At 40.6% G+C, this 27,011-nt stretch overlaps 1 protein-coding gene across 4 annotated transcripts in view; it reads right to left on the reverse strand.

Moving 5' to 3' along the window:
- LOC124721884 (leucine-rich repeat protein 1-like) overlaps positions 1-27,011 on the reverse strand; it is a 119,814-nt gene that overhangs the window by 67,002 nt on the left and 25,801 nt on the right. For 2 of the 4 annotated variants that reach the window (XM_047247036.1, XM_047247034.1), the window contains one exon: positions 3,555-3,839. In XM_047247036.1, the coding sequence (XP_047102992.1) occupies positions 3,555-3,776 (222 nt within the window). In that variant the 5' untranslated portion in view covers positions 3,777-3,839. Of the gene's footprint in view, positions 1-3,554; positions 3,840-20,251; positions 20,390-24,534; positions 24,687-27,011 lie in introns of those variants that run through there. The other 2 variants (XM_047247035.1, XM_047247037.1) reach the window with 2 other exon arrangements.

Raw genomic sequence — 27,011 nt, forward strand, 5'->3', positions numbered from 1 at the left:
CTATATACCCCTATAGCTTTCACATGCTGTTTTCTCCCCTTTATTATAAATGGGGATTTTTATTCCAGTTTTCCAATTATGTGGCATAGTTTCTGTTTCCCATATATCTGATATTAAGGTGTGCAGTTCCCTTATTACAGCCTCACCACCAGTTTTTATTACTTCAGGGATTATGTTGTCTTCCTCAGGGGCTCGATTGTTTTTTGACTTGTGCACAGCCTGGGAGACCTCTTGTAGTGTTGGCTTTCTTGCCTCACTGGCATCTTTGCCTACTTCCAGCTCCACTCTTTCCTCCTGTGTAGCTGTCTCTTCATCTTCTAAGCTGATGCTTGGTGTATCTTTGAAATACTCTGCCCATCTTCCCACTGTCTGTCCTTCCTCCCTTATCATTTTCCCATCTTTACTGAAACATGCCATTATTTTTGGCTGGAAACTATTCTTTATTTTGCCTACTGCATGATAATAGCTTTCTTATTTCACTCTGTTCCTTTAACTCTCCCAGTTCTTGAAATTTCTTCTTAGACCATTCTCTTTTCGTTCCCTTTCAAGTCTGTTAGCTCTTCTCCTTAATTCTCTATATTGTTGCACATTATTTTTGGTTTCTCTTTTTTCTTGCCCTGTTCTTTTCCTCTATTGCTGACAAACAATCTTCGTCAAACTATTCCTGGGTTCTTCTGTTCCTTCTAATGCCCATTATTTCTTCAGCAGGTTCTTTAATGGCCTTTTCAATCATGCTCCACCTTTCGTATACTCCGACTGTGGTCTCTTCATAGCTCAACTTTCTGCTTAGTGTTACTTGGGGTTTTTTTTTTTTTTTTTTTTACTTCATCAGGTATTTTCAATTTTTCAGTATTCTATTTCATCATCTTTCCTATTCTGTTGCCATTTGTTAGTGACAGTTTCTCTCTCAAGACTGATTTTATCACAAAGTTGTCTGAGTCACAGTTTGGTCCTCTGCAGTTCCGTACGTCCATAAAATAGGGTTAATCGGACTGTCTACTCCATTGACTGCAGACTTCCAAGTACTCAGATTGATCCTCTTGTGTGGGAAGCACACACTTTTAATAACCATATTATTCCTTGCTGCGAATTGGCATAGTAAGTCTCCATTCTCATTGTTTTCTTCATGTAGTGAATATTTTCTAAAAACTCCATATGGATGGTCATTCCTCCCTATTTTTGCATCAAAATCTCTTATTTCTTGCATCAGGTCATATTTAGGTACTGCGCAGCATACTTTTTCCAAGTCTTCCTAGAACTGTTCTTTAATTATATCCTCTTTTTCCTCTGTTGGTGCATGTCCAATCACTACTGGTATATTCTTAAATTTCCCACTTAGTCTCAGTCTGCACAGCCTTTCATTTATGGGTTCAAAGCCTAATAGGCTTTTCCTAACTTTCCTAGTTATTATAAACCCTGTTCCAAGTTGGCCTGTTCTTTCTTCTGGTGAACTGTATACCAATGAGTACTCAGGTTTATCTATCTGCCCATTCCCAGGCCATCTTATTTCCTGTAGCCTTATGACATCATATTTAAATTTTTAAATTTAATTGGGTATTTCTTTCATTTTTCCGGGCTTAAGCGTTGTCCTCACATTCCATGATGCTAATGTCAGATCCTTTATCCGTTTCCTTTTCCGGGGTCATGATACATGTTTCCACCCAGTTTCCATGGCTTTGCTGAATTTTTGTAACCCCCCCCCCCCCCCCCCCCCAGTATGGAGGTTATTAGCCCCATGCCAAATGCCCAACCTGGAGGACCAGGATTTGTATTAGGTTTACTCCTCTAGGGAAGCTGGCTTCACTACACCTCTAGAGCCCTCCCTGCCCTATGTTGTGGGACACAACTGCCGGCACAACTCTTGACTTCAATGAAGTACATGAACCCTCCCTCCTGGCACTGAAGTTGTCTACTATAATGTGGTGTCCCCTGGAAGGCTTTTTATTTATTTATTTATTTAATGTAATATAGAGGTTTGTGCATTCCTCAAAATTCAGGCAGTTGAGTCCAGACCCCTGCTCTCCATAACACATAACATTCCACTGTCACACCACACATTAAATTTATCTTTGCAAGACATTGATACCATTGCGAGATTTTGTGCACACAGAACAAAAAAAACGAAAAATTACTCTATGATTTATGAAGAGACAAGAAAGCAATTACATGACATACATAATTATTCGCAAGTGCCTCCAGGGTTTTAGAAGACAACTGCAGGAAAATTGAAAGGCATATAGTAAAATGACATATCGGTGGGCAGAATATCTTTCGGTGGGCAGAGTATCTTTTTAAGTTTGGAATTGTAACAGGTGCCGTTGCATAGCACACTACTTAGGACACGCATGTCAGAACATGGCATACAATAGAGTGATGTGTGCATTGTTTGTCCTTAAATTTGCTAATTATGAGTTGATTGTGATGTTTCTGCAATGATTTCATCCCAAATTTGAGGTAAAAGCTCTAACAGACAAAACAATCCAAGGTTGGTACAACAAATTCCATCATTATGTGATGTGGGGCAGATGGAACTGTCAACAGAGAAAGTAGAACATGTATGGGAATCATTTGTCAGGAGCCCAAAGGAACTGAGACATGCAAGCAGAGAACTGCAGATACTGCAGCGAACAATCTGACACAGTCTATGTAAATGTCCATACGTAAAACCATACTGGCTGTAGTTGTAACAAACATTCACTACCCGGGACAGTGAGCTTTGATCTGCAATGCTTTTCGCAATGACTTCCAGCGGCTACTGGAGAAAGACAATTTTTTCACAGAAATTGGATTTCTGTGAGGAAGTAAGTTTCACGTGCGTGGAAAGATGAATAGCCATAACTCGCTTGTCTCGGCCACAGAATATTCACTTGAGACTGCAGAACATATTCATTATTCACATAAAATTAATGTCTTTTGTTCTCTGTGCACTTCAAAAGTTTATGGGCCATTTTTATTCACAGAGAAAATTGACTAGTTTTGTACACCTGGACATGCTGTAAAAATGGATTATGCCACAATTACAGCAAGACAGTGGACTTCATTTTGCAACAAGATGATGCTCCACCACATTTTCTTTTAGATGCTTGTGATCAACTCAACACCTAAGTGTTCCAGTGTTATATTGGACATGCTTGTCATCATGACTTTCCCCTTCTTCAGTGGCAACCCACAATCACCGGACTTAACTCCATGTGACTTCTGCTTATGGGGTTATGTCAAAGATCATGTATTCCTGCCTCCATTACCACTTCATTTTGAACAGTTGCAAGGAAGACCAATTACTGCATTTGCTGATACTGACCATGAGTTGTCAGGGCATGTATGGCAAGAGTTTGACTATCGCATTGACATTTCACACATCAAACGGTGTCCATATTGAACTGCTGTAATGAGAGTTAAAAACTTCCGATACACATGTCAGTGGGTAGGGCATTTATTCTGTACGTCTTTTAGTTTTTCAAGCAGCTGTCTTTTAAAACTCTGGAATAACCCTGCAGATATTTAACTACATATTTAAAAGAACATTAAAGGATATTATATTTATGATTACTGACCTGCAACCTCTCAGTATTAAGGGACAATTTGTCAAGCTTTCCATAATCCTTCATAGAATTTATGACCACTGTTGTTGGAGGTCCTTTTGTAAATTTTGGGTTGTCTGGAACAGCTGGCAATGTTGATACTGCTGGTCCAGAACAATTCTTTAGAAATTTCAAGAAACTCATCAACTGCACAGGTTCATTCTGTAATCTCAGTTCATGAGGTGGTTCCTTCATTCTAATTGTTACTTTCCCTTGAGAGACAAATTGGGTGAACACCTTGATAATATTACCTGCAATCTAAAAACAAAAACACACTTAAACTAAATATTTAGTAAACCTATCAAACAACTACATGGCACTCTGATCAGCAATGGACTTAAAAAGCAGTTATGATAGACAGTGACAAAATAACTGACAGTATCCTTACAAAAACAATGGAAAAATGCAAGATAACAACTAAAGCTTGATGATAAAGATATTTGTAATTGTATGAACTAAACTGCAGCAGTAAATGAAATTCATTATCCTTTAATTTATACGCAGTGTTGGGGAAATTTGCACTGCTTTTGTCTCCACATTCCTTAATTTCTGTTCCTTTAGTCTGAGAAACCCTATGGGTGATTATATGATGGAAGCAGTACAACTATTGCACAATCCATCTCGAATACTTGTTCCAATAATTTGTCTCTCATAGTTTCAAAAGAATATAATGGTTTTTTCCCCCTGTAGTTCACATATGAACATCTTTATCATATTTTTGTATGATTTAAACAAACACTGACCTATTAAAATTCGAGAACTGTCTCTCCAAATTCTATCATCATCATCATCATCATCATCACTGTTCAAGCACAACTGATAGTCATGCCATACACTAGTACGAGCTATTCTAGAGTATTTATCTGTAACTTTATATGTAATTTTCTTATCAGATTCATTTTTACAGAAGTTTAAAGTCACATTCCCAACAAATGATCTCTCACATTTTCCCCATTTCATTCCTCGCTGTCTTACACCTGGTTTTTTAAGGGATGTTACTGGCTTCAGAAGTTTACCACAGGTGCTGTAATCTGGTAACATTGTGCTGCTCGTGCTCTCCCCCCCCCCCCCCCCCCCCCCTCTCTCATTTAAGGACATTATTTTGTATTTAATCCATATCTAAGAAGAGTTGCTGTTCATTATACTAAGTGGAACTACAGTCTTACAACAACAAGCCAAAACTTTACATGACCATTGAGTTAATACTGTGTTGGTACAACTTTGGAACACAATACAGCAGTGATCCTGTGTGACATGACTTCAACAAGTCCTTGGTAGGTTTCTGGAGGTATGTGGCACCACACGTCTATGCACAGGTTGCACAATTTCCATACATTATGAGCGGGCCATTCATGGGCATGAATATGGTGCAAGACAGCAACCCAGATGTGTTCCATAGGGTTCTGATCAAGCTAAATTTGGTAGCCAACACGTCAATTTGAGTTCATTATCAAGATCCTGAAACCACTGTGGCACTATTCTGGCCTTGTGACACAGACAGTTATGCTGCAGGAAGATGCTACTGCCATTGGGGAAAAGATCAAACATATTTTGGAAGCAATCAAGAAAATTTACTGATTTTTTTAAAATTCTGTATTGGTTTCTTTGGTTTAATTTGCTGCTTATTAAGAGACAGATCTCACAGCCTGTGCACTACTCCAGCATGTGATGATGGCTAAGCATAGTTCCAATGGTAAGGATTGCTGACCGACAGATGCCTTTGAGCATCACCCACAATCCTGGTGGGGAAGGAATCATGTGAGAACTCTAAAACAGGTAGTAGTGTGGCAGGTCAAGATGAGTTCACTCTCTCTGCTGCTGGCTCTCAACCCGACAACACATCCTTTCCAATATTTTAACTAAAGTTCAGTCTTGATCACAACACTTACGTCTCAATAACATACCTATGTTATTGAGACATAAGTGTTGTGATCAAGATGGAACTTTAGTTAAAATATATATAATAATCTATTGATCACTGTATCCAAAAATGTTTACCAAAATTGTACATCCTTTCCTACCCTCACATTAATTATTCCAGAATGGGCCACCATATGTTTGGCATCTTCCCTAGGTATGCTTATTTATCCCTTAACATAAAATAAACTGGAAAATTTGTTTGACAGATTTTCCTTTTTTACTTGAAAAACCCATAACTGAATGTCTGCTCCCAAGCCTAACCGTTCCCATCCAGCACATCTGTTGTCAGAGTCACGATGAAATTCGTTGTTGGATCCAGTAATCATTGCCCTTTTGGAATTAGTGTCACTATGAGAGTGTTGTCAATGGGCGAGAGCTGTATCCAGCTCTCTTAACCCAGTACTGAGGGGCATGGACTTCGTCCATACCATCTGGCACTTTCCATTGATGATAGGCATCACGCACAGATGCGTGTGTTGCACATCAGCACACTCATGCCAGCTACTGCTGCTCAGCAGTCTCTCCAGCTTGCCTCCTGTTGCTGTCATCTCACTGCTCAATGCTGGGCTGCTGCTGCCACCGTCATCTCAGTGAGGGTCCAAGTACAAACGCAGGGGGCACCTTCGCCTGTCTTCTCTTTGAGGGTCACACGTTCTGCCTCATTTTGCAATGACATGCAACTGCTGCTGTCTCCATAGCACAAATACTGTGCAGTGTCGGATGACATTGCCTTTTCTGCTTCTTCTCGCCCGTATGTCGGCAAATGACTATGCTGGTGTGGCTGCAGTGAAGACGTAGGAATTGTCTCCCTTTTAGGTGTTATTACTCATTTTGCTTCGATTGTATAAACTATAAAGAGGTAGGCCCCTCTCTTTGTAACCATGCCTTTGACACAATTCCAGCAATGTGCTGCTGAAGGCAGGAGCAATAACCACACAAGGACTCTACAGAAACAGGTACACAACCTCTTACACAGAAGTTTTGAGTTGGAAGAAAGATTTGGATGAAGGCAGTTGCAGGCAGTTGTACCAAAGTAAGATTCAGTGGAGAGGCAGTTTGAGGGCACTAAGGGGGCTGAAGCCAGTGCGACTGCCTCACCACCTGTTACTGTGAGCAGTTTCCCAGCAGTTACCTCTCTCTCTTCTATCTCAGGGAGATCTAATGAAAATAGGACTACATTCTTGGAAAATGTGCAAGACGTGGGTCACATTTGTGTGCGACCAGATTGTTTTTTGTTAAATACGGCACAGTAAAAGTTGTCAAGGGATGCGGGCACTTATGACAAATCAGCTGATACACTGACAAATGTAGAGACATTTGAAACCTTGACAAAGGGTTTACCTGAGCGGGAGTAGGATAAGGGGGAAGTCCGTAATTACTGCAATGAACCATCCACCCTCAGACAGAGACTGGGGGAGGATTTTGAAACATCTGCTGATCAAATCAGAACTATTTCCTGTCAGACATACACCTCAGACAGTGATGTAACCTGTGGCAAAATACTATTTGAAGTGGCTGAAGTGTGAGCAGTAGCTCTCTTTATTCATGGTATTCACTCTCAAATTTTTAATGAAGCCAAGGTGGCTTCACTAACAAAGCACTGCAGATGATACAGGCAAGCAAGTCATACCACCGACACTGTTGGACTCACTGCTGCCCTAACTGTGGAGAACTGGGATACATGGGCATAAACTGCCCTGGGATATGGAATGGGTCAAAAGCAGTTGAAGCAGCTTTCAAAGTTACAGAAGAATAGTAAGACCGAAACAGGAAAAAGCCAGGGGGACAGGTGCAGCATCCCACCTCACCCCATGGCAAGTGTGATTGTTTCTGACATGATGCAAGGAAAAAAAGTACGAATTCTGGAGACACAGCCATTCAAGTGGGTTCAGTGTTTTTGCCTCTCAATGAAAAGTGGACAGTAAAGCCACCCTATTGTCACATTACAGTTTAGGATCTCAAATAATTCAACCGATGCAGAATCGTCTTGAGTTGATTGAAGAAACATCTACATTTACATCTATTAACAATGTGAAGACTTATCATTTGTGTGAGGATATGAGGGTCGTAAACAAAGTCACAATGCCAGTTACCTATCCATTGCCTCACATCAATGAAACTTTGGATAGACTGGGGAACTGCAAATTCTTTACCACTCTAGATATGAAATCAGGGTGTCATCACAAGGTAATGAACCCCAAGAGAGGCTGAAAAATGTCTCTGCAGTATCTTCTGGGCTACATGAGTTTTTAAGGATGACTTTTGGCTTTCCAAATGTACCCACCATGTTTCAGCAATTTGCAAACTTATTTCTAAAGGGTTTAAAACCAACTACATTTTTGGTCGATCCAGGTGATATCGTTGTTTTCTTAAACAATTGAGGAACATACTGTATGGCTAATAAGTGTGTTGTCATCACCACAAGGCACACATTTGAGCCTAAAATTGAAAAAATTATTTTGTGGAACTGCAGGTTCAATACCTGGGCCATACTATTAGCTTGGCTGATATAAAACCTGACCAGCAGCTCATGGAAGCAGTACACAATATTACTGCCCCCATAGTGTGAAGGAATTACAGTCTTTTGAGCATTGCAAATTATTACTGTCACTTCGTCAAGACCATGCTACAATAACTAAGTCATTACCAAAGCTGTTGAAAAAAGGAGCAACTTTCGAATGGAATGCAAAAGTTGCACTGCAACAAGTGAAAGACATGCTACTGAGTTTTCCCCTGCTGATACATCCCAACTTTGAGAAACCTTTTACATTATCCTGTGATGCTTCAGATTCTGCTGAGGGGTGCATTCTCAGCCATGAGCAGGATGCCCAAGAGAAACAAATTGGTTATGTCTCTCCCCAACTTAACAAGAAGGAAATAAATTATAGCACAACAGAGGAGGAGTTATTGAGTTTGGAGTTAATTATTTTCAATTTTATTCGCAGTGTAGAAACTTCACAGTGGTAATGGACCATGCTGCCTTTCTGTGGCCATTGAACTTGAAAGACCCCAGCAGTCATTCCATGCACTGGGTGTTGAAGTTAAGTGATTGTGTTTATGTCATCCATTATAAACTGGAAAAATAGCATTAAAACGCATACACATTACATAGGACAGTTTGTGTACAGCAAATCGGTGAGGTGGCGGTAGCAGAATTGCAAGAGGCACAGAGAAAGGATGCGGAACGTCAGTAATATGCCACACTCCCAGATTTTGTATCCAAAGATGACATGCAGTATCAAAACCCCATGGAAATCAACGACACCAAAAGCATTCCAAGTCTCTTATCATTGCCAATTGCCACAATAGCATCCAAGCCCACCATAGTGGCAAACAAGGTATAAATTCTGAAAGTGCCATGCGCTACTGGTGGAAAATCTGCCAGTGTGATGTAGAGAATCACACAAACTACCCCCTCGACCCTAAGACCAACTGACCACTGTTGGTTGCGTTGAATATGTTCATACAATTATTGTTAGAATGTTGCCTAACACGGCCGCTGTCTAAATTTTCGGGTGAGAGTATTACTTCATCTAATGCCTTGTGCCACAAGATCACACTAGTTGAACCAACACAAATAATAATTAAAACTTAGTAGCCATTGGCTTTAGATACAACTGTATTAATAGAACTGAATGACAGAGAGAGAGAGAATGCAGTAACCTTAAGGGGGGACAGTGCAGGAAAACCTTAGAGAGTGAGACAAATCAATCCAAAGTCTACCCTGTGCTCATCTTCCCTCACATACTGCACAATAGCCAAGCCACACTTCCATTGTTCTTGCTCAGCTTCCTGCCTTTCCTCTGGAGTGTGATGGGACACCCACCTACGATAGGGCACCTACCTAGAGACTGTCTTTCTATCTCTTGCTTACTGTGACCGGTCATTGCAATGCAAATACACGATCTGCTTGAATAACACTACATACCATTGCTGTGTCTACAAGAACAGTCAGCACATTTGTTTCCTCATATCTGTGTCATATTTCTCATGGATATCCCCTCCGCAGTCTAAATCTTGTTTCTGTTCCTTAGTGCTTCCATGTCTAATGTAAGGGTGTACCCACTGGATATCAGTTCTACACGACTCACTTCCATTAGTATGATTGTTTCACCCATACTGCTATCTAAAATCATCTTACCCTATTGACTGCTTTCAGCTTGCATAGCAATAGCAGTGGCACTGCTGGCTGGTACCTGTTTCCGACACATATGCTACTAATCCTTGCTTCATAGAAAGGTAAAGGGACAGTGCTCATTTACAGGGCACAAAATGACTGAACTCCCCAACACAAGTTGGTAAACAATTTAAGGAAATTAATCTTAGTACTGGATATAATACATCAAAACTTTAGGATACTGATTAATACAAAATCCATGCATGCCTTGTCATAGTATTCTCTAGGTGTGTTCTGCTAGACACCAGTTCCTGGAGAATAAATTGAAAACTCTACTCTGTCACTGTCTTGAAAACCAATTGTCAACAACACAGTTGGTAAAAGATGGTAAACATACATGTTGTCTGTAGAAAATGTGTGGGGTACATTTATCTTACACAGATGCAATACACTGCCCTCTTTGCTGATGATTCAGGATTTTTTTCCAACCACACCAGACACTGCTCAGGCTCTGCAATAGCAAAAAACATCCTTACAACAATATTCTGTCTATCCAACTATTGAGGTGATCAGGACTCACCCCACCCCCCCCCCCCCCCCAATCCATGTACATCTACAACTACAGGCTACTCCGCAAATCACACTTAAGTGGTGCCTCACAGAGGGTTCATCGAACCACCTTCACAATAATTCTCTATTACTCCAATCTTGAATAGTGCGCAGAAAGAAACAAATATCTTGCTGTACGAGCTCTGATTTCCCTTATTTTATTATGATAATCCTTTCTCCCTTAGTAGGTCAGCATCAACAAAATATTTTCGCATTCGGGAAAAAAAGGTGGCAATTGAAATTTTGTGAGAATATTCCGCCACAATAAAAAAATGCCTTTCTTTTAATGATGTCCACCTCAAATCTTGTATCATGTCAGTGACACTGTCTCACCTATTTCGTGATAATACAAAACATGCTGCTCTTCTTTGAACTTTCTCAATGTACTCCATTAATCCTACTGCAAGGATGACACCACACAGCACTACTCCAAAAGAGGTCAGACAAGTGTAGTGCAGGCAGTCTCTTTAGTACATCTGTTACATTTTCTAAGTGTTTTGCCAATAAAATGCAGTCTTTGGATTGCCTTCCCCCACAACATTTTCTATGTGTTTGTTCCACTTTAAGTTGTTCATAATTATAATTTTTAGGTATTTAGTTGAATTTACAGCCTTTAGATTTGACTGATTTATTGTGTAACCAAAGTTTACAGATTCCTTGTAGCGCTCTTGTTAATGATCTCTCACTTTTCATTCCTTATGGTCAATTGCTAATTTTCACACCATACCGATATCTTATCTAAATTGTTTTGCAATTTGTTTTGATCTTCTGATGACTTTATTAGTCGATAAAGGACATCATCATCTAAAAAAAATCTAAGACAGCTGCTCAGATTGTCTCCTAAATCATTTATATAGATATGGAACAGCAGAGGGTCAATAACACTGCCTTGGAGAACGCCAAAAATAACTTCTGTTTTACTTGATGACTTTCCATGAGCTACCATGAAATGTGATCTCTCTGACAGGAAATTATGAATCCAGTCACATAATTGAGACGATATTCCATAAGCACGCTATTTCACTACAAGCCTTCTGGAAATCTAGAAAAACAGAATCAATTTTAAATCGCTCATCAACAGCACTAAACACTTTGTATGTGTAAAGAACGAGCTGTGTTTCAAATGAATGATGTTTTCTACACCTATGTTGACTGTGTGTGAATAGACGGTGGTCTTCAAAGTAATACACAATGTTCAAACACAATATACACCCTAAAATCCTGCTGCGTATCGCCACTAATGATACGGACCTGTAATTTAGTGGATTACTCCTACTGCGTTTTCTGAATATTGGTGTGACTTGTGCAACTTTCCAGCCATTAGGGATGGATCTTTCATCAAGCTAGTAGTTGTATATGATTGTTGAGTATGGAGCTATTGCATCAGCATTATCTGAAAGGAACCTAACTGGTATACAGTCTGGACCAGAAGACTTACTTTTATTAAGCAATTTAAGTTGCTTCACTACTCCAAGGCTATCAGCTTCTACGTTACTCATGTTGGCAGCTGTTATTGATTCGAATTCAGGAATATTTACTTCATCTTCATTGGTGAGGGAATTTCGGAAGCCTGTGTGTAGTAACTCCTCTTTGACAGCACTGTCGTTAATAGTGTTTCCATTGCTTTCACACAGAGATGGCATGGATTGTGACTTGCCACTATCATATTTTATATACAACCATAATCTCTTTGGATTTTCTGCGAGGTTTCGAGACAAAGTTTTGTTGTGGAAACTATTATAAACATCTTGCATTGAATTCCAAGCTAAATTTCAAGCTTCTGTAAAAGATCGCCAATCTTGGAGATGTTGCATTCGTTTAAATTTGGCATGCTTTTTTCATTGTTTCTGCAACAGTGTTCTGCCACAAACATGTTACAATACAAGTACACTAAACACAAGAACAATGCCACACACCTTTGTTACACTTTTAGCCTAGTTGCAGCCATATGCATGAAAGAAAATTTTAAATTCTCAAAAAAGTATCAATAAATTGCTCCCAAACAGTGCTCAATGCAAGGTCCATTGAATTACCCTTTCCATGTTAGGGGATGATGCACCAATACGTAACAGAAGAATCACTTCGGACGAAGAATTCCATCATCCATTGAGCACAAACTGTTCCTAAATATATCAAGTCATGTTTGGACAGTGTTACTATAATAAAATTACACATTGTGGTCCATCTGAAGTTTCAGATGAGATTATCTCGAAAACTATATATCAGGTAAAAATAGTGGGTAAGGCAAGTTCGTAAGCTCAAAGAGGGACATCAAATGATACTACACGTGACCCCCATCCCCCGCCCCCTTGAGTGAGGTGGGGGACAACTTTTAAATCTTAAATGGAAACCCCCATTTTTTATTGCAGATTCGGATTCTTCATAAAAAAGTAATCAAGTTTTGACTGAAACATTTTTTTAAACCATTGACAGGTGGCGCTGAAATCGAGAAAAAAGTAAAATTGGGTTCAAATGGCTCTGAGCACTATGGGACTTAACTTCTGAGGTCATCAGTCCCCTAGAACTTAGAACTACTTAAACCTAACTAACCTAAGGACATCACACACATCCATGCCCGAGGCAGGATTCGAACCTGCGACCGTAGCAGTCGCGTGGTTCCAGACTGTAGCGCCTACAACCGCTCGGCCACTCCGGCCGGCTGTAAAATTGGGGAAGAACTCCGATTTATTTAGAATGATCTGAGAACGATGCATCAAATCAATACAAAATGTGCACCAATTCTTTCATTACGCAAAAGTAATGCTGCTTCTTATTTTTATGTATCCTACCCGCCACAGTTTTTGATGGAGGGAGGCAGAATGGTATTAAAATCTCATTAGGGATCTCTTCACAATTGCATTACTCACCTGACTGTGGCATTACCACGGCCAAACTGCGAACTATGGCTCAGAATAAAGGTCAGTGCAATGCGATCAGACGTCACTTCACTTTCAGATTGTGAACCGTAAACATCAACCGACGGAAGTAAATTATTCTTTAGCGAAACATGGCTCACTGTCCTCCCACGGAGGTTGTTGATATGATGTTAATTTTAGGTGAATGCCATGACAATTATGCTGCAGCTGCACAGTTGTATGTGTACGGTTTCCCAAACAGACGACACCCAAGTGAAAACATTATTCAAAACTGCACTCAATGAGATCAAAATGGATACATGTACCACACACCTCGTCATCGCAAATACAATGAAAATGACACTCGTACCCTTACCGTTCTCGCCCATGTTCAACTGGTCCCGAAATTAGTAGTCATGCGATTCAGAGAAACTGGAATACCGAAATCAACTATTTTGATGATTTTTGATGGCACATAAATATCCTGCGTATCATATCACACTGACACAGGCATTAACGGCGAAAGATGCACAAATACTTGTGCATTTCTTCCAATGGGCCTTGGAAATGATAAGAGGTGACAATGATTTTTTTAGATATGTTATGTTCCGATGAAGCCACATTCAAAAACAATGGCGAATTAAATCGTCATTATTGGTCCCCTGTTAATCCACACTGGCACAGACCCACTGACAATTGACACAAATGGTCGTTAATATTCTGGTATTGAATTTTAAACGGTTACTTGATAGGACCATATTTTTTTGACTGAAATGTTACTGGGGAATCTTATTTACAACTTCTCCGCGATGATTTGTGGGAGCTTACGGAAGATGTTGATTTAGAAGCTAAGCAACGAATGTGGTTCCAACAGGATGGAGCAGCTCCCCATTATGCTAAAAATGTGCAGAAAACTATAATTTTACAGTACCCTGGTCAGTGGATAGGACTTGGCGGACCAATTCAGTGGCCTCCACGTTCACCAGACATAACATCTCCTGATTTTTTCTTGTGAGGTTACTTAAAAAATATTGTTTATGAAAGACAGTCCACAATCAGAAACGATATGGAACAATGCATTCGAAGAGCGTGTGGAGCCATACCAGGGGATGTGCTGCTCAAAACTGTGGACAACATTCGCAGACGATTTACTTTAAGCACTGAAGCAAATGGGGATAATTTTGAACAATTTCTTCATGGCTGATTTTATTAATTAAGCACACCAAATTTGTGAGAGGCAAGGGGACTCACACTAATGAAGGACCCCATGGGAACATCATTCTACTACGTCCATCTCGTCGTCCCTGAGTAACACTTAAAGTAGGATACAGTACATTTTGTACAAAAATAGCTTAATTTGGTGTAACGAAAGAATTGGCGCACATTTTTTTATCCATTTGATGCGTCTTTCTCGGAAAATTCTAAATAAATCACAGTTCTTCCCCAATTTTAATTTTTCTCGATTTCAGCACCATCTGTCAATGGTTTAAAAAAAAATACTTCAATCAAAACTTGATCACTTTTTTTATGGAGAATCCGAATCTGCAATAAAAAATGGGAGTTTCCATTTAAGATTTAAAATTTGCCCCACCCCACCCAAGGGGGCAGGGGTTGGAGGTCATGTGTAGTATATCATTTGATGGCCCCCTTTGAGCTTACGAACTTATCTTACCCAACATTCTTACCCGATGTATAGTTTTCGACATAATCTAATCCGAAACTTCAGATGGACCACCCTGTAGTTTTATACTTTAATATTGTTTTGGGTTTTTCTGCCTTTTCTGCATGTCATCTGTGATTTGTATTCTTACACTAGCCACATTTCCCACATTGATCTGCTAGCTGTTGTCGCAATCATGTGTTGTTGGGTGCTGGATAAATAATCTTGGATAATATGACCGATATGATCCTATGCATTTATTCTTAATATTTCTCAAATATAATATCACTATCCTTGACAGAAACAGTATCACCACATTATACATCACAAACAATTCAATTCTCAGACCCCACCCTGGAGCACAAATTAATTTCCTATATGCAACAACAATGTAAACCAGCAATGCCCATGCTTTCCCCCCTACATATCCTGCACAGTATGCTACTGTGGCCAACTCAGCACAAGGCTCTTCAGGTTGACCAAAGAAGTTTCCATGTTTACATTCCCAAATGTAACGCCACTCTTATGACTTCTACAATGAGAACATGACCTCCCACATCATCCGAAGCCCCAGTAAAGTTACTTCTGTGTATTAGTCACCCTCCCATTAAGGTTTCAACTCTGTGATGCACAAACTGTTTTGATATGGTTTAGTGAAAACCCATTACAAAGCACTGATAGCTGTGACACCAGAAAACACATTGTTCCCAAACCCTTATTTCGATTTATAACTATCCCTAAAGACTTGGTTTGCCAGTCACCTACATTAATCAGTTTATCAAGGGATACATAACTTGAGGTATATGTTTTAACCCTACCTTATAAACTACCACCACCTCTGCACTAAGTCCATTCAATCACTTAATATATACCTGTCCAATAGAATAGTCAGTTACGAAGTTCAAATGTCATAAATTATGGCACAAAAGTTACAAACACCCATTAAAGTGATGAAAACTCCGGGTGTTGCATTCCTACGTCAACAGTCAATCAGGTGTTTTGTAAAAAAAAAAAACTTCCCAAAGGAGACATATGCTGTGTCTTTTCTTTCTTTTACGCATGGTGGGTTAGCCAGCCTTACACATTTAACTTACATCACCTAGCATATGATTTTAAACATGTGCACAGCTACTGATCATGTGTGGCGAGTGAGTAGGCAGAATTTACAGTGCGATAGGACTGTATAGCAATGCCCCCTACCCCTTACCATGGGCCACTGTGCATTGCCCTAACTATGTGGATACTATGCATGCCCTGGCAGTTGTGGGAAAGAGAGATGAGGTTATGATAGTACTTAATTGAAGTACTATACAACTGCATATTTGTGGTAGAGGATCTGCCAATGACACGTGTGACTTCCCATGTTCGTATACTCCTAAGGTTGATTGGTTGGTTGGTTCGTTCGTTTAAAAGAGGGGGAAAGGGACCAAACTACGAGGTCATAGGTCCCTTGTTCCTAATAAGATAATGCCAGAAGTGTGAGAATAAAATAGACGAGACATATGGGGTGTTCAGAAAGTCTCTCCGCAGTGTGGAATAATTGTTAACTGTGTGTGCCATATGCGCAGTGAACATACCGAAATGAAACTCGGTGAAATACAAGTTATTAATTTATTAAATATTCATTTTTACTGAGATAAACGAAACAGTGGAATGTTGGGAGAGTCCACTTGAAGGGAAGTAACCAAGGCGGGTGAACAATCATACGGCACTGCAGAAAGACTTTTTGACCACCCCGTATAACACAAAACGGAAAAAAAGGAAAGACCACAAGTCAAAGGGAAGGCAATGAACACTAAAAGGAACAAAACAGGACAAGAGAACAACAGAGAGATGCAAGAAACAGTGAGAAGGGAGTAAAACAAGGAAGTAGATTACAGTGGCTGGCCGACCACAAAAATAAAAAGGAAAAGCCAGCCACCCTGCAACACATTAAAACCTTCACCCTAAAAGCACTAGTGTGGAGGACACAGAGGGACAAAGAACAGGCACTAAAACTCAGATCGAACGATAAAACCCACCCTCACAGATGAAACGTAAAACTAAATCAGCCAATGAGGCGTTGTCTGCTAAAATCAATGATAACGAGTCCGGCAACCGAAGATGAAGTCACAAGGCAGCCAAAGAAGGACATAACAGAACAATATGGGCCACTGTCAACTGGGCGCCGCACTGACACTGAGGTGAGTCTTCACGGCGCAGGAGGTAGCTGTGGGTCGCCCATGCATGGCCAATGCACAGCCTGCAGAGAACCACAGAGTCTCTGCAAGATGCCCTCATCAAGGACTTCCACATGTTTGTGGTCCCCTTAATGGCTTGCAGTTTGTTGTGCACACCGAGATTTTGTCATTCCATCTCCAAATGCTGAAAAACCTTGCGGCGTAATAACGAACGCAGGTCAGTTGTGGGGATGCCCACCTCCAGAAGTGGTTTCCGTGTAGCCTGTTTGGCCAGCCTCTCAGCAAGTTCATTTCCTGGGATTCCAACGTGACCAGGGGTCCAGACGAACACCACTGAATGACTGGACCGTTCCAGGGTACAGATGGACTCCTAGATGGACACTACCAAAGGATGACAAGTGTAGCACTGGTCAATAGTTTTCAGGTTGCTCAAGAAGTCAGTACATAAAAGAAAAGACCCCCAGGGCACGAACAGAGATTCCGAAGTGCATGAGAAATGGCCATTAGCTCTGCGGTGAATACACTGCAGCCATCGGGTAAGGAATGCTGTTCAATATGGCTGCCATTAACGTAGGCAAAGCCAACGAGACCATCAGCCATTGAGCCATCGGTGTAAACCACTTCAGAGGCCCAGAACACGTCAAGATTCGAGAGGTAGTGACAGCGGAGAGCTGCAGGGTTAATGGAGTCCTTAGGGTAACATGAAAGATCCAGACAAAGCTGTGGCCGAGGCGTACACCATGGAGGTGTACATGAATGGACCGCAAGTAGAGGTAGTAAAGGGAAGGACTCCAGTTCAGAGAGAAGAGACCGCATGCAAACCGCTATCGTTAGTTCCGACCTGGGCCACCGATGCTGGAGATGGACAGCCACGGGCAGGAAAAGAAGATGGTAATTTGGATGCTCAGGTGAACTATGAATGCGTGCTGTGTAATCGGCGAGTAGTTGCACACGTCTGATCTGCAATGGAAGGACCCCAGCCTCCATCAGTATGCTGGTCCTCGGACTCCTCCTAAAAGCTCCTGTCGCTAGTCAGACCCTGCAGTGGTGCACAGGGTTGAGTAAATGCAACGCTGAAGGCACTGCCAAATCATAAGCCATACTCCCATAGTCAAATCGGGATTGGACAAGGACTCCATAGAGCCGCACCAGCGTAGAGCAATCTGTGTCCCAATTGATGTTGCTCAGGCAACAGAGGGCATTGAGGTGCTGCCAGCACTGCTGCTTAAGCTGACGAAGATGAGGGAGCCAAGTCAATCGAACGTCGAAAACCAGTCCTAGGAATCAATATGTCCCCACTGCAGTGAGTGGATCGTTATTAAGGTAAAGTGGTGGTTCCGAATGAACGGTACGATGCCAACAGAAGAGCATGACACACGACTGCTGCTGAAAACTGGAAGTCGTTGGCTAGAGCCCATGAGCGCGCCGTGTGGATGGCTCCCTGCAAGTGCCGCTCAGCAACACCAGTACTGGAGCAGCAGTACAAAATGCAGAAGTCGTCTGCATACAGAGAAGGTGAGACAGAGGGCCCAACAGCAGCTCCTAGACCATTAATGGCCACTAAAAATAGAGAGACACTTAATACAGAGCCCTGCGGGACTCCATTCTCCTGGATATGGATGGAACTATGGGAGGCACCAACTTGAACACGGAAAGTACGAAGCAACATGGTTTTAGATAAAAATCGGGAGCGGGCCCCAGAGGCCCCACTCGTACAATGTAGCAAGGATATGATATCACCAGGTCATGTCATATGCTTTACGTAAGTGAAAAAAGATGGCAACCAGGTGTTGCCATCTTGGAAACACTGTTGGGATGGCAGACTCGATGGACACAAGATTATCAGTGGTAGAGCGACCCTGGCGGAAGCTGCCCTGACATGGAGCCAGCAGGCCACATGACTCCAGGACCCAACCCAACTGCCAACATACCATACGTTCCAGCAGCTTACAAAGAATGTCGGTGAGGCTGATGGGCCAATCGCTATACACATCAAGCGAGTTTTCACCGGGTTTGAGCACCAGAATGATGCTCTCCTGCCATTGTGATGGAAAGACACCATCGCACCAGATCCAGTTGAAGATGACGAGGAGATGTCACTTGTAGACAGATGTTTAATCATCTGGCTGTGGATCTGATCAGGCCCAGGAGCTGTGTCGGGACAATGTGCAAGGGCACTGAGGAGCTCCCACTCTGTAAATAGGGCGTTATAGGATTCACTGCAGCGTGTAGTGAATGAGAGGACGTTCCCTTCCAGCCGCCTTTTGAGAGTGCGAAAGGCTGGGGGGTAACTCTCCGACGCAGAGGCTCGAGCAAAGTACTTAGCAAAGTGCTTGGCAATTGCATCTGCGTCGGTAGATAACACGCCATTTATGAACATTCAATGAGGCAGTTTACGCCTCAGAGTCACCTGCTGCCACCAACGTTTTGCCTGAGCAGACTATATCCATTGTGTCTGAGGATCTGGCGAGATCTAGGTCCTCAGCGGACACCAAAATCTCCACCCTATCCTCAGACGCAGAGCTTGGGGGTAGTGGTGATGTGGGTGCCACCGCTATTTATTTGGTCTTAGGGGTTTTCCTTATGGATTTCTCTTACTGCTCCTTGGGTTTCCATGGCTTGGGAGGACTTCACTGGCTCAGTCTCCGGGACTGAAGATGAGCGTGAAGCCCTACGACCAGCTGCTTTTGGGTTCTTCAGCTACTGGTGGGTGTCATCTTTCCTACTAGCAGAAACCTGGGAAGGGAATGACCCAAGGGACCACTTCATAGCGAGAGCAGCCGAAGAAGACTTACCCCACTATGGTGGGGGAGGGGGGGGGGTGTTGCTCCTGAAGTAGGTGGTGCAGGAGCAACAGGGAGGGAAATGCCCCCCACCGTCCAAGACCACCTACAATACATCAGACCACAACACAGAAACCAAGATGGTAGCAGTCTTAGGTCAAGTATTTCAGTGGGACTCTAACACGAATTATTTACAAACTTCATAAATGGAAAGTAAATTCTAAATTTCACAAGAAATGTTATATTGTTATTTATTTTTCTATATTCAGACTTAAATAAAAAGTTGTTACTAAAGTCACAAATTACGTAATAAGTACTATGACGAAGTAAAATTAGTATACGCAACTCAAAATCAAATCCAAACAACTACTACACAACACATGTAAATGGCATATTTGGACACTAACAATAATTTGCAAAATAGAAGCTACATAGCAATAATAAGTGAAGCCTGTAACTAAAGCTCAAAATTGTATTAAACAATATACAGTTAATTCTAGTCACTGTCATTATGTAATATGCTAGAAGTGGTTTGAATTTGAGTACCTGTTGGATTTATTTGCTGCTCAGCTTGGCCACTTTACGTTTTTGTTATTTTTGCTGCAATGTCTTCATGAGCTCCTTTTTTGTTTTACTGGTGTTTGAGCAATTTCCTTTGAAACACACTTTTCATTCAAGTTTTGTGTAATTATTAATAAAAATATTTGAAAGCATTTAATACTTTTCTTGATTATTGTCTTTAAAGGAATGCCACATTTGCACACATCACTGATGTTACTAATGGCATTTTCACGCAATTCAGTTCCTAAGGCAAGTACTGCATCTCTTTGATTTTTAAGTTTGAGAAATTCTGATTCATATGTGCTGCTAATCAGAACTCTAAAAAGTTTATATATATTACAACACAAGGAAATCATTATAGAAGGAGGACCCTTAAATCCCCCACGATTCAGTTAGTTGAAATAGGAAAGGAGTTCTTTGGTTTCACACTGAAACAAAATTTCATCCTCTGTCTGTGACATTTCTTCACAACCTGAACATTTTCCACCTTTTCGCAGCTTTTCAAGTGCTGTTTTGCTGGTGTAGCTAGCAATACAAACCAAGACTTTCAAATCTTCATGCATCATGGGAATGTTTGCTAGTTCCTCTAGAGCAGGTTCTAATTTATCTAAATTTTCATACATTTGGTGTTTTATGCTGCAGTTTACTTTTGCTGCAAAATCATTTAATGTAAATTCACCATGTTTAGTAGATCTGAGCTTTGGTAGACTTACTACTTTGAGTTTCCTCTTAGATTCCGAGTTTCCTCTTAGATTCCAAGATTTGCTCAATTGAAACATTATATGTGCAGCCACTTAGCCTTCTATAAGCTCCAAATCTTGCTTCTAAAGCATCAGTGTGTAATTTTGCTGTAAGAATGTAGGACCAGTTGTAAGTATTAAAAATATATCTGCATAACTGAACTGTTGTTGCAAGTGTGTGAGAGAAAGCAGCATATGTTTCATTGGTTAGTTTTCCATGAGTAGGCAATACATGCCAGATGTCAAGATATGTTTTCAAATTTTCAAGAAACAGAAATTTGGAGTCAGTAGGTCCAGTGATTGGGCTAGAATTATCATCTGATGTGTATTTACCTTTCATGGGATGCTGTACATTAGAAATTGTCCACCATTTAATGATTAATTTTAAAAACTGAATAGTGCCATCAGAAATCTCAATCCCCTGACTTTTCAAAATTTCTAGTGCTGCCACATTTTTAGAATCAAAATTTAGGGCAACATTCTGTCTCTCAATAGAAGTTGGATATACTGTCTTTGTCACTAGCTTTGGGGCAAGTTTCTACAGTTTATTTTTCCCAGAATGAAACAGGTTCCTCAAATCTGAAAACTTTGCTTCACTGACAGTATATTCACATGCAGCATTCCCTTCATCACTGTGTAGAAAGGTATTGATGAAAGCAAATGTATCCTCAATATTTGACATTAAAAAGGATTCATTTTTTCCATTCAACCAGTTATTTCTAATACACTTAAGCAAGTGCACACCATCAAACATAAGAAAGGGAAATTTGGATGGAGCAACTGGATTTGTAATACACGGCTGTAAAATGTCACCACACATAAGCTGATACATTTTCCTATTAGTGCTATGGTTATCTGCTACCAGGCATATAACATCATTTCCAACTTCATGCATTAACTTTAATACATCAATTGTCATTTTCAGTAGTGTATCAGAATTAACATTTTTTTTACAGGAAAGAGAGCTATTACTTCTTTATAATCAGAATGTAGAGATGATGCCATGAAAACCTGCATTGTACCTGCTGTTGTAGTATCTGACGTATTCTCAGCTACGCCAAGTATCTTTCCTGCCTTATAAGAGAATTTTGAGTTAACATAAACTTCACCTAGCATCAGTGAAATTACCTTATCACTTTCCTGAAGAAATTTTTCCCCCCCTCAAAAAAGCTACCTGTAATGGACCAATACAAGGTTTATTTGGACACTTTTGCATAGAAACTGCCTTAAATAGACAGGATGAGGTAATGTTAATACATTTGTTTTTCTCAAGTGATGGTAGGCACCAGGAAATGAAAAGCAAATGGTTGATGCCCATATCAAAAGCTCAGGAGAATATGTACTTTGCTTTGTTATTGAAAGTTGTAATTGCTCCAAAACAAATTCTATTTTAGGGGCTATTTCATCATCAAAATCACTTCCAGCTTTCAGTGCTTGTTTGAGAACATTGACTACAATTATAATCTTGTCAACGGTGCCAATAGAGTTATCTGTGAAACCATTTAGGTGACTCACTAGATTGTCAAATTTCGTCCACTTGTCACATTTCAAGATTTCTGTAGGCAAACACTTTTACTTCCAAGGAACATGATATCTTGAAGCATACTGAAACTAATGGCACATCACTGACTGAATCGTCGTCTAATTTAATGAAAGATACGTAGTCATCCTTTACTAAAAGTGTAAATGGACAAACATTCCTTTTCTGCGCTTCATTTTTGAAATACTGAAAGTCAGGTATATTGTCATTTTCGCACCAATTACTGAAACTACATTCATCACGTTCCAGTAGATGTTGAACACGATCTTCAAGATTCTGCATTTCCTTAGGAATTTGTACTTTGTGATATGAAGGTTGATTAGGAAAGATAGTTGGAATTGCATCATTTGTTAGTTTTGGTATTTTTCATGGCACACGTATTGGTTCACTATTTTCCACAGGAAAATGTCTTCCCTAACCACAGGTTTAAAATGCTTAATGCATACCACAGTTTTATTGTGCACTTCAAAATTATCGCTATGAATTAGTTTAATCCATTTGTTCCTCAAAGCTGTTTCTTTGGGAAACTTAAATGTTGAGGTATCATATGTTTTGCCGTAATTGGATTTACATTCTGGTACACAACAGCTATGACCCATCGCAAGAACAGTTTACACTTTAAATTATGCCAAACTTACTAGAGAATCTAGAAAATAAATACTAGCGTAGCACTTGCGACGACATTCACAGAATATAGCATAAATAATAGGTAGTAATAAATGCTTTCACTTCTCTTGAACATCACGTATACAATGTTACACACACACACACACTTTACGGAAACACAAGCATGCTGGTTTGTTTCCCCCACGATTGCCGCCCTTGTCAACTATCAATATCTGCCTTAAGGTCTGATTTATTGTAGGTGGTCTTGCACCATCAAGGGGGCAGGTGTAGTCTTCCGGCTCTGAAAGGTGACTTGGGTTGGTGGTGCCAGAACTGTTGTAGCGGCGGCGGCGTAAGGTGATGTCATACACACAGGATGCAGGCGTTCAAATTTTCTCTTAGCCTCAGTGTGGGTCAGTTGGTCCAGGGTCTTGTAATCCATGATTTTCCTTTTTTTCTGGAGAATCCTGCAGTCTGGCGAGCAAAGCGAATGGTGCTCTCCGCAGTTGACACAGATAGGAGGTGGGGGCATATGGAGTATTGGGGTGTGATGGGCGTGACACTGGAAGTACAGTAGGAAGACATATAGCCGAACTTCCAGCACTCAAAGCACCGCACTGGGGGAGGGATATAGGGCTTTAGATCACAGTGGTAGACCATCACCTTAACCTTCTTGGGCAACGTATCACCCTCGAACGCCAAGATGAAGGCACCGGTGGCAACCTGATTATCCCTTGGACCCCGGCAGACACGCCGGAGTTATGCCCATGACTGGGCAGAGGATGCTGTTTTGATTACCCAGATCTCCACCTCCCCAAACTTGTCCTCTAAATGCCTAACAAATTACTGAGGCTTCATCGTCATGAAAGATTCCCCATCAGCTCTTGAACATACAAGGTACTTCAAAGAATAAGATCCGCTGCCACCCTTAGCCTGACATTCCTCCCATGGTGTGGCCAGGGAGGGGAACAATTTTGGTCGTACTTCTGCGCGTTGAATTGAGCTCGTGAATGCTTAGAGATTTCTGGTGTTTCACCACCAGCAAGAGATGATGTACTCGCTTCATTGTGTGTCATCTGCCCTGATGCCACCTACTCCGACCAGGACCCCCCGCCCCCCCCCCCCCCCCCCAAGACGCCACCCAGCCACAGCAAAGGCCACCTGGCAGGATGGTCATTGTCGGGAGTCCCGATGTCGCAAGGGGATGGGCATCTACCCCTTGGCATACATGAGGAGTTAACGGCGCAGGCATCAGCTGAGCAAACCCTGTGTGTTCAGGGGGCTACAACCAACAAGGTACATGGTTGGAATTATGTCCACAAGACTGATTACATAAATCTTCCTCTGATCCAATGACATTCACAGAAAGTGTTAAAACTTGCCTGCATGTCACCAGCACAAGTTTGATGACACGTCCCTTGAACGATTTCTGACATCTTTGAAGTACACATCGGACCTAATTTCCGTGCCCCTCTTGGACTATTGTGAGTAATTTTGACACCTCAACTTCTTTCATAACCAACATATGATTGTCCGCACATTCCCAGAGTTTTGTTGACATTTTTCTTCCAATCTTCAAGGCAGGCTCTAGATTTCTTTTCTTGTCACTGCTTAGATCACCACAAAATTCTTGACCTTCACTTTCAACATCCTTGCTTTCATCAACTTCTGATAAGTTACGTGAATTGTCTGGTAAAAAATTAGCACCATTGTGTAGCAATAAATGGGAAGACGTACTGTCGTTTCCAGTGGCAACTGTGGTTGCTGTATCAATCTGACCATTCTTGGATGCAGTCAGTGACGTTTCTAGACAAAAAACGTTTGAAAAATTACCTTAAGAATGCCAAAGTTGAATTTCAAATTCATGTCTTTATGACAATGACAATATCATTAATAATGCTAAGAGTCACAATAAAAAATTACCTGCATCATTAGATGGCCCTGGAAAAGTGACTGAGAACCCCATACAGGAAATTAACTCTTCTTTTTCATTCTGGATTTACATGAGAACCTATAATCAAGTGGGTATTCAAAACACCTTTAGCAGAAAGGACTAACGTGCACAAAAATTGAAGTGTGGCGCTACCAGCTGTGTTACCGCTAAATTTTAGAATTTTAGCTGACTGCTGTTAATGCGAGATAAATAAAAAAAAATTTTTCTTACCACTGTTAATCACTCTCAAGAAGGATCTCCACTATCATATGCTACGTTTAGCTGAGAAACAATTTTTTTCTCAGTAAAGAGATCATCTTGTAAAATGCTGTCCATTTTCATGAGCTGAAGGTAGAACCAAGGAACCACTTCCAAACACTGGAAGATATGTAGTAAGCAATAACAATGTGCTGTGGCTGTGCGCACTATTGCATTTACGCTGTATTGTTTACTACATCCAAAACAATCTACTTAAGTTCTTTGGAACTTATGCAGTATTTCTAGCTTTTTTTTCACTGTGTCATAAATGCAGTATTGTTTTATTTCATTTTATAAGTAGTACTTTTATTTTCTTATATGTTTCACATCCTGGAGGCTCTACTCACAATGGATTTATTGGAACAAAAAGTACATCTAATCCAATCTAAAGCTCACATATTATTTCTCTAACAATGATGGGGGGACATCTTTCAACGCCTAATTCATGGAGCTGTCTTGGGGATATTATATATCCTAACAGTATACCACATCTTTGCACACAAAAACTGTAGCAGATTTGGACTACCAATGGCTGAGTGACATTAACTGAATCTAAAATGACTTAGGAGTCATTCCAAATTTTAAGAACCATAAAGGTGGAGGATGAACACCCAGTCAAATGTCTTTCCTTGTAGCTAGTGAAGGTAAAACTTCAATATATACACAAGTAGGATCCTTCCCAGATTTCAAAAGGTGGACTTAGAAGGTGTACCACCACAAATAATGGAAACTGTCCAACTGCGCAGAAACAATTTTAGAAAAAGTAAGAATATTTCAAGTGGACTAACCACATAATGTATCTTGGTCACTTGAATGAAAACATTGCTATGCAGAGCACCTGAACTGATGTGAATGTTCACACTATATTCTATGCTCCATAAAGATCACAGACAATTGGAAGTTACAAAAACAGAAGTTAAGCACTCATTCGATATTTCTCGAGAGAGGAGCTTATCTACGTAATGATGATATTCATCCTTTTGTTACTAAAAGGGTGGTTACTTGGTTATCTATTTGTAAACTGAATAAGAGTACTTCAACTTTTTAGTACCCAGATACATGCTGCTGCTGTAGCTACTACTACTACTACTACTACTACTACTAATAATAATAATAATAATAATAATAATAATAAGAAGAAGAAGAAGAAGAAGAAGAAGATTAAGGTAAAAAGTTAACAAGAACACAATAAAATCCTCCTCCCAGTCACTTCAGGGAGGCAGCCTGACACTTCGCAAAATTTTAAAATACACTCCACACTTGTTCCATGTAATTTAATACAGAGGGCAGCTCCCCAGATGGGTCAGTGATGGCTCTCTTGTTTTCAAATAAAAAACATCTAGTTAGAATATGTTTTACTGAAAGTGGAATTCCAGAACCTTAAAGTAATGGTGGATCAACTTGTCAGAGGAGGAAGCAGCTTTCGAAGTGTGATGTTCTGAGGCTGCTCGCATTATGCAAAAGCTACTTCTTGTCACACATTAGTACAAAATTGTTTACTGACCTTGAACTGTGGTGCTGTGTTGTGCAAATTTTCAACTTGCTTGATCAATTCAGTGTCAGTGGCTGAGTTGTTTACTACAGATGCAGTGTTGTGGTCTGCTGGAAATAATGCCGTACAATGTCCAACAGAAAATACACAAGACAGGTTGCAAATCTGTGTACTTC

The sequence above is a fragment of the Schistocerca piceifrons genome, chromosome X (genome assembly GCF_021461385.2).
Source record: "Schistocerca piceifrons isolate TAMUIC-IGC-003096 chromosome X, iqSchPice1.1, whole genome shotgun sequence".
Lineage (NCBI taxonomy): Eukaryota > Metazoa > Arthropoda > Insecta > Orthoptera > Acrididae > Schistocerca > Schistocerca piceifrons.